This window comes from Salvelinus sp. IW2-2015, linkage group LG6.1, assembly GCF_002910315.2.
Source record: "Salvelinus sp. IW2-2015 linkage group LG6.1, ASM291031v2, whole genome shotgun sequence".
Classification (NCBI taxonomy): domain Eukaryota; kingdom Metazoa; phylum Chordata; class Actinopteri; order Salmoniformes; family Salmonidae; genus Salvelinus; species Salvelinus sp. IW2-2015.
In genome coordinates, this window is record NC_036845.1 from 24,960,839 (window position 1) to 24,975,842 (window position 15,004).

The window sequence follows — 15,004 nt, forward strand, 5'->3', positions numbered from 1 at the left end:
GTCTTACCGGACATAGCTGTTCTGTCCTACCGATGTACGGAAAACACAGCCAACTGTATGTTATCCGTGTCGTCGTTCAGCCATGACTCGGTAAAACATACGATATTACAGGTTTTAATGTCCTGTTGGTAGGATAGTCTCGAACGGAGCTCATCCMGTTTATTCTCCAGTGATTGCACGTTGACTAATAGAATGGATGGTAGAGGCGGGTTACCCACAAGGCACCCTGATCTCCGCCTCCAGTATTTCCTTATTATCTTCATGCGAATGACAGGATTTGGGCATTGTCTGGGAGCAACATTATATCCTTCGCGCCAGACTCATTAAAGAAAATATCTTCGTTCAGTTCGAGGTGAGTAATCGCTGTTCTGACATAAGAGACGGTAGTATCAACATTATGTACAAAATAAGTTACAAACAATGTGAAAAAATACACAAAATAGTGCAATTGGTTAGGAGCCTATTCTTTCTATATATATTTGTCATATTTATTTGGTTTTTGATTCAGTGCTCTGGAATAACACCTTCTACTTCTTTTTCCATMCACACTGCTCTGGCCCACATCCTCTGACATTAGAACCTGGGAAAATAGACATTATTAGACAATATAATATAAGCCATAATTGCAAACCAATCTATTGCAATAGATCTTATCTTACTTGGCAAAACTGTGCAAAAGAAGGATCACTATGTATTGCCTATGATAGGGCAGACACAGCCTTGTTGATAAGGTCCTCGGGATAAAAAAATACATATTTTGCATTTGTGGATATTTGAGATACTTGCAATGTTAAAGTCTTTGGAGGCACATGGAAGAATGAAGAAGTTGTGAGTTTGAGTATGGTGAATAACATCACAGACAAGGTTTCCATCTTCTATAATTTCTTTGACAAATGCATAGTTGTCCTGGAGGAGGAAGCAACAATCCTGCATGTTATTCTTGACGTATGGTTGAATGTTCTTGGCAGTATGTTTCACTTGGTCTGATTCAGACAAATGCCTTGTCACTTGTACCAATGGATTATGTGGGCTTTTGATGGCAATAAAAGGTCATTGATTGACCAGTTGTGAAATGCAATATCATCTGCCAAGTGAGTGACACCATGTACATCGTAAATGTATCACCATAGATACTCTTGCTCATCTCAACAAAGTGCACCAGCAGTTGTTTGGCATCATCAAAGTAATACCTCCTCCTGTCATCATCTGAATTTAGCAAACTTGACATGGCTACACTAATGGACATAAAGTGGTGATAGAACTTTTTGGAAACAACATCCTTCAATACTGTGGGACCCATGTAGAACAAAAACTGACTGTACTCAGTGGCATTCCATCGGTCAAGTTCTGCTAGTGACCGAGGTTGTCGGGCAAATTATTTTGCCAATAAGCTTCGAAAGGAGATCAGAGCCTCTGACAAATTGTTTTGCTGAGAGGAAGACAGTCTGCATGAAAATGGTGGTATATGTAGCCTAGTGGTTAGAGCGTTGGGCCAGTAACTGAAAGGTTGCTGGTCGTTCTGCCCCTGAACAAGGCAGTTAACCCACTGTTCCTAGACTGTCATTGTAAATAGGAATTTATTCTTAACTGACTTGCCTAGTTCAATAAAGATTAAAAAAAATAAGTAACATTCTCCTCATGAGACTCAAGCACACCATATGCATATAATCCAATGGAAAGACTGAAATACAAGAAACTCCAGCGTCTATCAATGGAGATGTACTGTAGCTACCTGATGGCTAGCCATGTGGCCCAAGTTATTGAATTCACAATAATTTCTCTCTGGATGTGTCCCTTCAGAGTGCAACTCTACCCTTCTTTTCCAAGAGCCTTTAATCTGACATCTTTCACTTGAAAAATATCCACTATGGGATTTGATGCATTTTAGCATGGCTCACACTGGTGCATCACAAAGAAAAGCTTTGACTGTGAAATGGTAATGACTATTTGTCAGATTGTTACCTTGAACGAGGAGCACGTTCAACTCCAATAGGACATTACTCAGATAATCATCCACAGGCACTAGCTTCTTCAGCGAACAAGGCAACAAACAAATGGATGGAAATCATTAAAGCTGCATAAAATAGGCAAACGTTGGCAGCTAGATGATTTGAAGAGAGGAACACTATCAACGTTGAKTTTCAAATCTATTGAAACCTCAATGAAATCTGGATGCTCAACCAGTCTTCACTATATGATAATCAACACCACAATATGCAGTTACCCTCACATTTCACAATAGTATCGTATTCTATGGGTGTATGCATAAGTGTACGTACATCTTTTGGAACATTGAGCCCCTCTTTGAGAATTACCTATAAACTACTTACTGCACCCCTTGGTGAGGTTGTTTGCATTAGCCCAACATGCCAGCTTCACACATATTGCTTTGCAACCCTTTGTTGCAGTTTGAGAAGATCTCAATCTCATCGCTAGCACAGTGGATCTGGGCCGATTCCGGCTGAGAGTCGGGGCACTCGGCTGAGAGTCAGACTCAGTCGACGTCATTTGGCCCGAGTCTGGGCCGCCTTAGGCAGTATTACTTATAGCTAGGATGCGGGGATTATGCTAGACCGATTCTGGTTTGAGTTATCTGGCCCAAATGTATTACATTGGGGCTACTCTCTGGCAGATGATTACACGGGCTGCTTTATATAATTATTAATAATTTCATTATTTATTTATTTTTCCATATTTTCTCATTGTTTCTGTGATCAAAAAATACATATGCTGTCTTTGTGAGACGCAGAGTAGGTGAACGGAAGATCTCCGCATGTGTAGTTCCCACAGTGAAGCATGGAAGAGGTGGTGTGATGGTGCTTTGCTGGTGACGCTGTCAGTGATCTGTCAGTGATCTATTTACAATTTAAAGCACACTTAACCAGCATGGCTACCACAGCATTCTGCAGCGATACGCCATCCCATCTGGTTTGGGCTTAGTGGGACTATCATTTGTTTTTCAACAGATGAGTTGGACCACAGAGTGAATGAAAAGCAGCCAACAAGTGCTCAGCATATTTGGGAACTCCTTCAAGACTGTTGGAAAAGCATTCCAGGTGAAGCTGGTTGAGAGAATGCCAAGTGTGTGCAAAGCTGTCATCAAGGCAAAGGGTGGCTACTTTGAAGAATCTCAAATATAAAATATTATTTAAATGTTTGCAACGCTGGTTGAAATTATATGAAAACAGTACTGGTTGATAACTTTTTGCAAATCCAAATCTGTTCCAAACATAGATTCTACGTCACAATACTTTGACAAATGACGTTGAAACAACGTTGATTTAACCAGTTTGTGCCAAGTGGGAAGAATGTCAACTAAATCAATGATTAAGTATAAAAAGTTATATCAGACCATATTTCACCAGAACATAATTGGCATTTTTTTAATCTGAATTCATATTGAATTACTGGAGTAAATCAGTTGTTTTGAATCATTGTGAGCCATAACCAATCTCCAGACCAGACTGTAGAGACAGACTGACAGCATTCAAAACAACTTCCACTTCATGATATGCGAGTGTGCTGGTAATCTCCAAGTCTCTTTGATTGCCAGTGTAATAGGCCGCAGACTAGTTCATAACAAAGTCCAGCTGTCTGTTATGGGTCCGACGTTAGGGCTGATGTAAACACATCTTTACTCTCTACATATCCCCCARCACATTGCTAGCTGCTGCAACTTGGGAGTTGAATTTCCAAATCAAAGATGTCGGTCTTTCAGCAGTTTCCTCTAAATCCATCAATTATTGATCATCATTGTCAAGCATGTGAATACATTTCCATAAGACTACACCTGTTTCTTTAATAAGGTGCACCTGAATCAAGACAATAAAGTGTCACTCATTTTATATGGATTTGTTCAAGCCTAAACGCAACCAACCAATCTACATGTGATTCTCAAAACCAACCCTGGATGTGATGTGAGAATGGCTATTCTTCTCACCATAATAGCTCATCCATAATGGTTGTTGTATCAGATCAATATTTATTATCTTAAGCAGTGATCCCTGACCACTTCTACATTGATCACCTGTTTGTAATCATATTAAGTTTTACATGGTTAATACCCATCATCTATCAGCGTTAGGTCACACATTGTATTTCAATTCATGTTTGTCTACTTAAGGGTAATTGCATTCCTGCGTCTGTGAATGAAGCTCTGTCCCCCTGCATTGACTGTGGAGCAACTCAAGGTTGAGTGTCAGTATGTGACGGATTCAAGTGAAATTAACCTATTTAAATAGTACATACACTACATTCAAGGTTTAATCTATTCTAAAAAGGAACAAAATGGTTTTAGTAAACATACAATACCTTCAGAAAGTATTCATACACCTCGACTTATTCCACATTTTGTTTGTTTCTTACACCCGGAATTCAAAATGGATTAAATAGATTTTTTCTCTCACACATGTACACAAAATAACCTATAATGACAAAGTGAAAATGTATACACTACCATTCAAAAGTTTGGGGTCACTTAGAAATGTCATTGTTTTTGAAATAAAGGACATTTTTGGTCCATTAAAATAACATCAAATTGATCAGAAATACAGTGTAGACTGAAGAGTTTCAGAAGAAAGTTCTTTGTTTTTAGCCATTTTGAGCCTGTAGTCGAACACACAAATACTGATACTCCAGATACTCAACTAGTCTAAAGGCTAGTTTTATTGCTTTGTTAATCAAAACAGTTTTCAGCTGTGCTAACATAATTGCAAAAGGGTATTCTAATGATCAATTAGCCTTTCAAAATGATAAACTTGGATTAGCTAACACAACGTGCCATTGGAACACAGGAGTGATGGTTGCTGATAATGGGCCTCTGTACGCCTATGTAGATATTCCATTACTCTGTGATGCGTTGGATTTGACCCTAACATAATGCTTTGTATTCAGGGCATAAAGTTTATTTCTTTGCCACATTTCTCGCAGCTTTACTTTAGTGCCTTATTGCAAACAGGATGCATGTTTTGGAATATTTGTAATTCTGTACAGGCTTCCTTCTCTTTACTTTACTAACCTAAAATGACATTGTTGAGTAACTAAATTGTTGTTGATCCATCCTCCTCAGTTCTATCACAGCCATTAAACTCTGTTTGGCCTCATGGTGAAAAAGTTTACAGAACYTACAAACAGGAGCTGAAAGAGAGTTCAAATCACAGATCCAAAGTTTGCGAGCACAAACGCAATCCTGCTTTGGCGTGAGCAATTAAAATATCAGCTTCAATCAGCCCATGGATCCATCTCCAACTGGCCTGACCTTGGTTTCAGAAGGCAAAAAACAAGGCAGTGGAATTTTCCAGCCCAGCTGGCAATGAAGCCTGTCTGCTGGAGCTGAATACATTGGTGCTCCCTAAGGATCCACCTCAGTATCCGCTTCTGCTGCACATTGACAAAAATATATTCCCCCMAAAAATTGAGCGAGCGAGGCTTATTTGAATTGGATACATATTTATAACAGATTTTGATGTTTAACAGATTTCTTCAAAAAAGTATCTATACATAGTGTTTCAATAAATATAACATATCTTCGTGCAAAGCATGAAACTGAAGAGTTTTACAGTACAGCGCTGCATGTTCACCAAGACCTTCCGTTAATATGTTGGCCCTAATGATCAACAAATGCTTCCATTTCCAAGTGCTTCCATTTTTACTCATATTTTTTATTTAACCATTAACAAGGCAAGTCAGTTAAAAACAAATTCTTATTTACAATGATGGTCTACCCCGGCCAAACCCGGACGACTCTGGGCCAATTGTGTGCCGCCCTATGGGACTCCCAATCACGGCCGGATGTGATGCTGCATACTCTGTAATCCAGCTCTTTTCCCTAGCTGAAAGAACAGGCTTGGCCAAAGCTTTTCTTACGGTAGACCATTCCATTCTTGTGGACCGGCTAAGGAGTATTGGTCTCTGAWGGGTCTTTGGGCTGGTTTGCTAACTACCACTCTCAAAGAGTGCAGTGTATAAAGTCAGAAAATCTGCTGTCTCAGCCACTGCCTGTCACCAAGGGAGTACCCCAAGGCTCGATCCTAGGCCCCACGCTCTTCTCAATTTAGATCAACAACATAGCTGAGGCAGTAGGAAGTTCTCTCATCCATTTATATACAGATGATAGTCTTATACTCAGCTGGCCCCTCCAGATTTTTTGTTAAATGCTCTACAATAAAGCTTTCTTAGTGTCCAACAATCTTTCTCTACCCTTAACCTTGTTCTGAACACCTCCAAAACAAAAGTAATATGGTTTGGTAAGAAGAATGCCCCTCTCCCCACAGGTGTGATTACTACCTCTGAGGGTTTAGAGCTTGAGGTAGTAACCTCATACAAGTACTTGGGAGTATGGCTAGACGGTGCACTGTCCTTCTCTCAGCACATATCAAAGCTGCAGGCTAAAGTTAAATCTAGACTTGGTTTCCTCTATCGTAATCGCTCCTCTTTCACCCCAGCTGCCAAACGAAACCTGATTCAGATGACCATCCKACCCATGCTAGATTACGGAGATGTAATTTATAGATCGGCAGGTAAGGGTGCTCTCAAGCGGCTAGATGTTCTTTACCATTCGGCCATCAGATTTGCCACCAATGCTCCTTATAGGACACATCACTGCACTCTATACTCCTCTGTAAACTGGTCAGCTCTGTATACCCATCGCAAGACCTACTGGTTGATGCTTATTGATAAAATCCTCTTAGGCCTCACTCCCCCCTATCTGAGATATCTACTGCAGCCTTCATCCTCCACATACGACACCCATTCTGCCAGTAACTTTCTGTTAAAGGTCCCCAAAGCACGCACATCCCTGGGTCGCTCCTCTTTTCAGTTTGCTGCAGCTAGCGACTGGAACGAGCTGCAACAAAACACTCAAACTGGACAGCTTTTATCTCAATCGCTACATTCAAAGACTCAATCATGGACACTCTTACTGACAGTTGTGGCTGATTTGTATGATGTATTGTTGTTCTTAACTGACTTGCCTAGTTAAATAAAGGCTAAATAAAATTTAAAAAATGAGACGTGGGACTCACCTTATTTGCCACTCTACTTGTCTGTCGGTCTCCAACAGATGCTTTTGATAGGTTATTTTCGAGAGAATAGTTGATCCTAGCGAATCCCACATGTGATACATCTCACTCATTATCAGAAATCCGGGGTTACGCAAGTAACCTTAGGTTGTTTTATTACTGTAGGAAATCTTTATGCTTGCAAAACTAACCCTACTGGTCTCATCTGTGATTCAATCAAACTTAGCACATTAACTCCCACAGACCCCTTTTCACTTTTTATCTTAGTCACACGCTAACACAATGTGTGTGCCTAAAAACCTATGTACAGTAGATACTACATGTTTTAACCATAATAGCAGCAACTAATATCTTAACTGTTAACTACAAACGACATTAAGTGCCCTTATTTTAACTGTGGGACATTCAATATATTCATTAAAAGTTGAGTCCTTTCTGAATATAGCATCTTCCCTTCTAAATAGTTAATTATCGAAACAAGGTATTATCATGCCATCCCTTTAGATTTAATCTCCGCAGTGATGTAGAGGTGGTGTTTGAGGTTAGGGTGTTCAGCTGATGATGGTCCTGGCCCAGCTTGCAGAGTAGGAGGCTGTGTTCAGAGCCATTGTACAGGTTGTGGTCCTGGCCTGGGTCTCTCTCCATGAGGTACAGTTCCACAGCGTGGACCACCAGGTCAGTCTGGAAGCTAGCAGGGTCGAAACCCACCCACAGGGTGAAGCGGTAGTCCCAGGAGCGCAGAGTAGCCCATCACCTGGAATTCTTTCAGGTTAGGCAGGTCAGAGTTCTTCTGGGGGGTGTCTGCATGCCGGGGGTACAGGCTGCAGGCGATGGCCTACGAGTCCTTGCTGTCGTCTAGGTGCTTGAAGGAGTGGGCCAGGTTGTCTCCCTAGGGTACAGAGCTCCACGTCGAAGGAGTTGTCAGGACAGGGGTGTGGGAGCATCAGCCCAGCCAGGTAAGACACTGTGGGGAAGACATCTAGCAGCTCATTCACATTCCTCACTGKTCCTCCTGTGAGAGTGAGGTAGTCACAACCCATCAAACAGGACTGGGAATAACAATGTCACATAGTAGAGAACAAACTTCTCTTGCACCAATCTGTCCTGTGGGAGAATGATTGTCACAGGAAGGAGTCAGAGGAATATGAAAGTCTCAAATTACTCAATGGCTTCCTTTCCTTCACTGTACCAATGTCTGATAGGGGGGAAAAAGACTGGACATGTTTCCAGCATACTGCTTTCATCTGTCAAGATCAGTGTTAATTATATAATAAAGTATAAGAGAAGTACACACAAGGAATTAAAACTAGTTACTAACTATATGAGTGAATACCTTGTGTAAAGTGATGCTGTGCTGGACCAAACACATCTACGTAGGGGAAGATCTCATCCCCTGGCCACGGACGGACTGCAGTCACACCTGGTACGGAGAACATTAGGGGAAGGCGAGTGGCCACGTCAAAGTTGCTGTATTTGGCCCATTCCACATGCTACCCAAGTGACCATCCTTTAAGAGAAAGGAATCATATTTTACAAAAATGCCAATGTAATTAAGCAATCGGACAACATAAAATGTATTATTGGCCATGGTATGCAACATACAGGCATGGAATAAAAAACATGTAACAATCACTCGTTTTACATACGATGCTCCTGTAAATCAACAGACAGTTCAGTCACGACAACATATCAGTCCCCCCAGGATTTCGGCAGGGATTTTTTGTGATATTTGCAGGCCAGAATTCTGACATTTTGCACGGTAATATGCAATGATTTTGTCCAATTTGTCGTAGAAATGCGCTGACGAGGGAAAACGTTTGTTGACGTGTGGCTTGATTGAACCATGTGGTAAATTAGAGGTGATTGGTTGAAATTGCATGCCCTCTTTATAAACCGTGGTGATGGGTCAGTTTTATGCGATGATTAGAATTTTTTTAATGCAGAAGTGCAGTGATTGTTCAAATTTGCAAGCCCTCGCATAATATGGAGGGAATTGTTGATTTTCCGAAAAAAATTATGATCGAAGAATCCTGGAGGGACTGATATATGCTATGAATGGATCCACGCTGGTGAAGTAAGTCTGTCAACTCAGGAAGGTGAAGGCAGAATTTTGATGTTCTCACACCCCCATCTAGTGGCTAAAGAGTACCTCAAGTATTGCCATTAACAAACCATCACAGACACTAGGGGTTCGTTCAGTTCGATTAAACGTTTGGTACATTGCGTGACGGTTTGTACTGAACAACATGTTTCCCCACGTTCTTGAACAAACTTTGAGGTACGTTTGCTCCGTTTGGTGTGTGTGGTGGGGTGTGGCTTGGTGCAATGAGTGACATATTTAAAGGGCAGCGGTGTATTTTGAATCGTCATACCAACTCACAACCCAACTCCTCCCCATTTTTCAACTTGTCATTCAGCACAGCAACGTTTCTATTTAACTGAACACCATTTTTTCATACTGAACGCAGCCCAGTTTAGGACTGGGCTATATGGCCAAATTATTTTACCATGGTCTGAAGTAAAGACCACAACATTGTCTTCAGCCAGGCCCAGATCATCCAGAGTATTTGACAACCTGCCCACTTGGGAGTCCAGGTACATCACAGAGGCATAATAGTGCTGTCGAATCTGGAGCTGAGTCACAAATATTGTCTGATGAAGGTCTCTGACCGAAACATCACAGATTTTTACCTCTGGATTTATAATAAATATACAATATTTGTTCTATAATGAGAGAGTGTCTTGACATAACTTCTGATGCTGAATCACGAACACAAATATTTATGGTATGTATGTAGCCAATCATAACAGATTATTTTTTTATTTCTTTGTGCTTCAAGCTTCTAGAGACACAAACAAATATAGCTTTGCCCCTACAATCATGGAACTACACTCGTGTAGTTCTTTGTCTGTCCCCACAGGATAAACCTTGTTGGTTACATGTAGAACCCTCTGTATAAAGGGTTCTACCTGTACCCAAAAACGGCTCTTCAAAGGGTTCTCCTATGGGGACAGCCGAAGAACCCTTTTAGGTTCTAGATAGCACTTTTTTTCCCCCAAGAGTGTACAAGTATAATCAACCTGGAATTCCTTTGGTATTGGTTCATATGGGAAGCTGACGTTCAGATCTTGGACATCTTCCTAATGTCAGTCCAGGGATTGTAGGTCATGCTGGGGAGGCCTTTAGGAACATCAGGGTCTGAAGCCARGGTCATCTTATCCAGGGGGTAGAGCTTCAGGAACTCCTAATACACACAAAGTTTGTTAGGCAATTGGCAAAGACTTTCATCAGTTAACAAGTCATACCATCTACATTAGGGCTCTCCAACCCTGTTACTGGAGAGATACCCTCCTGTAGGTTCACCCCAACCCCAGTTATAACTAACCTGATTCAGTTTATCATCAGCCATTTATTAGAATCAGGTGCACTTGAATAGTGTTGGAGCAAAAACCTACAGGRCGGTAGCTCTYCAGGAACAGGGTTGGAGAGCCTGATCTACATTCTATTGAGTGAATCATACTTGCTCATCAATGCCATMTGATTGCACAGTTAAAAAGTCAGTGTCTGAAAATAAGGGCAGCTGCAGGTGCGGTACCTGTGGGATTCTGAAGGGAATGTGAGGTTTGTAGAATGCAACAGACAGAAATAAGGGCTTGTCAGAATCCATTGTGGACTTGAGCAGTCTGACAGCCTCTGTGCTCTCCATGTCTGGTAGTGTCCCCAGAGGGGTTTCTGACACATTCACCGAGCACAGCAGGTTGACATGCAGTTGGCCATCAATGCCCTTGCAAACCTAAACAAACCAACATTTTCATTAGTTTAACAACATTTTACATGTTTGAATGTGAAAATGCACAAAAAACATCTTACGATAAGCAGTTTGAGTATTACACAGAGATGGCTCAAAACAGACAACAGGCAGAAGCATCTTTAGCCATTATATCTTAAAGATGGAATCTGCAGTAGGAAGAAACAGCGCCACTGTCTGCCCTACCAATGTTGTTTTTGTTTTGATGAAAAAGTAGTAACAAGCCTCGCGCAATGTGGTTAAAAAAAAAAAAATGCAGTCCATATTCTGCTGTTCTATCGCTGTGCAATGATGTACGAGGGAAAAAAAGTGCTTCGCTGTTTTACGGTATCCACTAGGGTTTCCGTTTGGAAAATGTGGCGCCGGACATTTGACCAACAGAATTTTAATTTAGCAGACATTTGAAAAATGTACCGGCCTATGGGTGAGTAACCGGTTTAGGGCGTCTACCCACAGTGCTAAGAATGACAGAAATCACATTTAGATTAAGGTAATTCATATTAACAGAACATGCAAATGGAAGATGCAACGATTTCAGGTCCTTTGTTAACGAATTCTGATGTGCACTTTGAAGATGTTAGAATAACTGTCCACGTTTACGTTTCCTCAGCTAACAAGAAGAATAACGAACAGCAAAATCACTAGCCTCCATAGAAGAAAAGTTTACCTATTCTATTGGTGCGCTTGTCGAGAAAGAAAGCCTATTCCAAATAGACTCTGGGACAGCTGTGGGATGATAGATCCCAAATTCATACAACCAGAAGGCCTAGGCTACATAAACAAAAAAAAAGTTAAAAAGCAAAGAGTCTTATGCAACAGATCAGAGAACAKTCGTTTAAAAATGTTGATAAACTATTATTCACATTATAAAGTTCAGCAATACCCACAAGGCAGTAGGCTTCACGTGAATGTTAGTACCATAATGCAATTAGCGCGGCAAAGACTGTTGTTAAAAGCACACCGCACATGCCAGCGGTTTCATGTGACAGAGATGATGCAACAACTAGCATGGGTTGCTAATATGACAAGGATTGTGCCTTTGGCTACTGGACAATGAAATAAAGTTGATATAAAATAATTGCCCTCCACGGATATGGTCTGATTTTGGCTAGGCTTCTTTGAAGCAAGGTAAGATATGCCTCATAACATAAAGTAAAATGTTCAGGTTTCAAACAATTAAGTATATGTTTTCAAAATGAATACTGCCTCCAGCTCATTGCAAAGTGGTGTGTGATGCACTAAAGAAGCCTTTCTTCTGTTGTCTATGCATTTGCTGTTTAAGATGCTGTATGAGCAGCTCTCGCTCGGTCTGACAGATATTCCACTCAAAGGCTCTGTATGTGTATGCTGTACTCCTGTGATAAGAGACATAACGAATATACTGTACACATGCGCCAATTTAGTTCCGCCAAATTATGCAAATTAACCTATAGACCAATAAGCATGACCAGTCAAATGTATTTACATCCACTGGTATTTCCATCAACGAATAGGCTAAAAAGCATTTCGCAATGGGCTTTTCTCTCTCCCAGTGGACATTTGGCTGGCAGCAATTATAATTATCAGCTTTTCAACAACAATTTTTTTTATTTTAAATACTGTCCAAAACCCGGCTATTACCGGCTAACGGAAACCCTGGTTTTCTTAGAGGAGTATCTACACAATTAACTACTGTTTGTAATAACTTCTTTGTTGTAATATCACAAACAGACGTGGCAGTTTCACCATTAAGGATTCCAGCTTTAAATGAATGTTTGTATACTGAATTGAATCCATTCACTATACTGAATAGTACCCATTAAATATACAAACATTCATTTAAGTCATACATGACCAGAGCATCTGTAGACTAGGGAGACATGGCAGCAGTCAAGGCAAACACTGACCTTCCTATTTTCATATTCGAAAGAGGGAGGATGATAAGGAGGTACAGACCCGCTGTATGGGTAATCATCCGAGTGATTGGAGGCTATGCCTTCAACACAAACACATAAAACAGTGATATTAGCACAACACAATGACTCAGGAGGACAAGTATTAACAAGACAACTGAAACAGCCTCTGGCAATTTGAAAGCTCTCACATGAGATCCTGCACCAAATAAGCAGGGAGATATTTGAAAAGTGGATATTAAACAAAGTGGAGAAAGCCAGAGAATTGTTACACATTTTTCAAAGTAGACTGATAAAATAAATTCACCAACCACTAAACACATTAAGGTCTAGAAAATGACTAGGATATTTACCTGGATGAAAGACCTTCCCAACTGGCATAGTGGTGTAGCCCTTTGACTTGAAGTACTGAGGGAGAGTTGTGTAGATCCCTGCATGGACTCTCCAGTAGGAGTTAAAGTCATATAACTTGGTTGTGTCAGGTCTACGACTTGTTAGTAAGGAGGTCCAACTTGGTGCGCACACTGCTTGCTACAAATTGAATGACAGAAAGATAAATATAAAAGGTGAAGAAGAAAATAGATTCAATTATACAATTACAATGGATTGCTAACTTAAGTTGGCTTGGGCTACATAATTAAATCACTTATCTGCTGTCGGCCTACCTGGGCATATGCGTTGAGAAAGACATTGCTTTTAGAGGCAAGATGATCAATGTTTGGTGATTTCACAACAGGATCCCCGTAGTATCCTAATGTTGGTCTCATATCATCAGCTATGATGAAAATAACATTTTGTCAGTCTAAAGGAAAACAAATTAGTATTACAATGTTGCCCCACCATAATTAGCTACAAATGTAGCAAGCGGAAGTGGAGGGAGTACAGGGCTTAACATGTCCCTCAAGGAGGCTAAAAAGAGATTTAGACTTGGAAAAGTTGAATATTTTCAGAAGGAGTTGGGTAATTGGTTAAGGGAGGAGGGTTGCAGGGAAAGAGAGAAGAGGTGGAAAAGACTGAGGCAGGCAGAGGATGGGTTTGTATCTGTTGAAGCAAGCAATAACAAGGGAGAGGGTGTGTYAAGGAAGATCGGTGCCAAGTAAAAACACAGTGAGCCTGACGCCAGTTCGAGTTCCTGTAGGTGAAATGGAAGGGGTAGAAGGTGTTGTGAGGAGCTTGGAGCCTGTGCCTTGCATTGATGGCCATGGTTAAGATAACAATTGCTATGACRCTAAGAAGCCTGGTTTATCAAGTCACAGAACATAGATGTTGTGGTGGCAGCTGCAAAGTAGTACTTGGGGGTACAAAATTTGACTTCAGWAGAGTTACGGGGTGTGTTGACTGGTAGTGTTCCGTCCTCTCAAGTCGTTGCCCTGGGGCAGGATCAGATAGGGTCAACGTAGTGGAATATGGTGGTGGACTTTAATGAGTGTAGGGTTAGTTGGTAGGGTAATTTAAAAAAATATATCTTGTTTCCCCTTTTGTATCTCAAAGTGTAATGGATTTATACTAAATTTCAGTTAGGTGCGGTTATGCAACATATTGGATGCTAACTGCCGTAAACATCACCGAAGAAGAAACGTAGTAAGCTGCTGAACACACACCAGACATTGAGCAACATTGCTACATTGCAACAGTGTGTCACTGAGCAAGAATTARGCAATACGTTTGTACACTATAATACGTTTTTTTTTTTTTTATCTACTAGGTTAATGTTGGGTTAGGAAAACTTGACAGAAGAAAATGATACAACAACTCAGGACGCAAATACATTTCTGGACAGACAAAGACAACATAAGCTAATGTAGCTTGTGCATGGTCTAGAATGTTATTTCATGGAAATAAACTGCATTAAAACACGCGACAAGTATTCAAGGTGTCTCTCTGTCAAAACATAGCAGCGTGTCTGCTTGAAAAAAAAACTGTTCATGATTTTTAAATGGCAGTTGAAAACCAAAAAGGTGCATTACTGCCACCAACTGGACTGGAGTGTAAATCCATTACACTGATACAAAAAGGGGAAAAATAAAATTACCCTGCCAACTAAACCTACACTCATTAAAAACCCACCACCCCTTTGACCCTATCTGATCCGACTCCAGGCAGAGGCCTGGGAGGACGGGACACTACCACTCAACACACCCTGTAACTTTTCTGAAGTGAAATCTAATACACCCAAGTGTATTAGCTGCAGCTGGCACCACAACATGTATTTTCTGTGATTTACATTCCATTTCTGCAGTACAGTTGATAACCATTGCTATTAACGCTAAGAACGCCAACCTTA

The 15,004-nt window shown here is 40.8% G+C and overlaps 1 protein-coding gene across 1 annotated transcript; it reads right to left on the reverse strand.

Moving 5' to 3' along the window:
- Positions 1–5,437: 5,437 nt before the first annotated feature.
- On the reverse strand, positions 5,438–13,514 carry LOC111965339 (iduronate 2-sulfatase; the record flags this gene model as incomplete). The annotated part of the gene is given in 12 exon segments (XM_023989455.2): positions 5,438–7,586; positions 7,589–7,758; positions 7,760–7,903; positions 7,905–8,031; positions 8,353–8,526; positions 9,527–9,653; positions 10,101–10,162; positions 10,165–10,264; positions 10,616–10,813; positions 12,715–12,803; positions 13,074–13,251; positions 13,386–13,514. Coding segments are annotated over 12 exon segments (1,578 nt in total), but the record flags the coding sequence as incomplete, so codon positions are not given.
- Between the last annotated feature and the right edge of the window lie 1,490 nt (positions 13,515–15,004).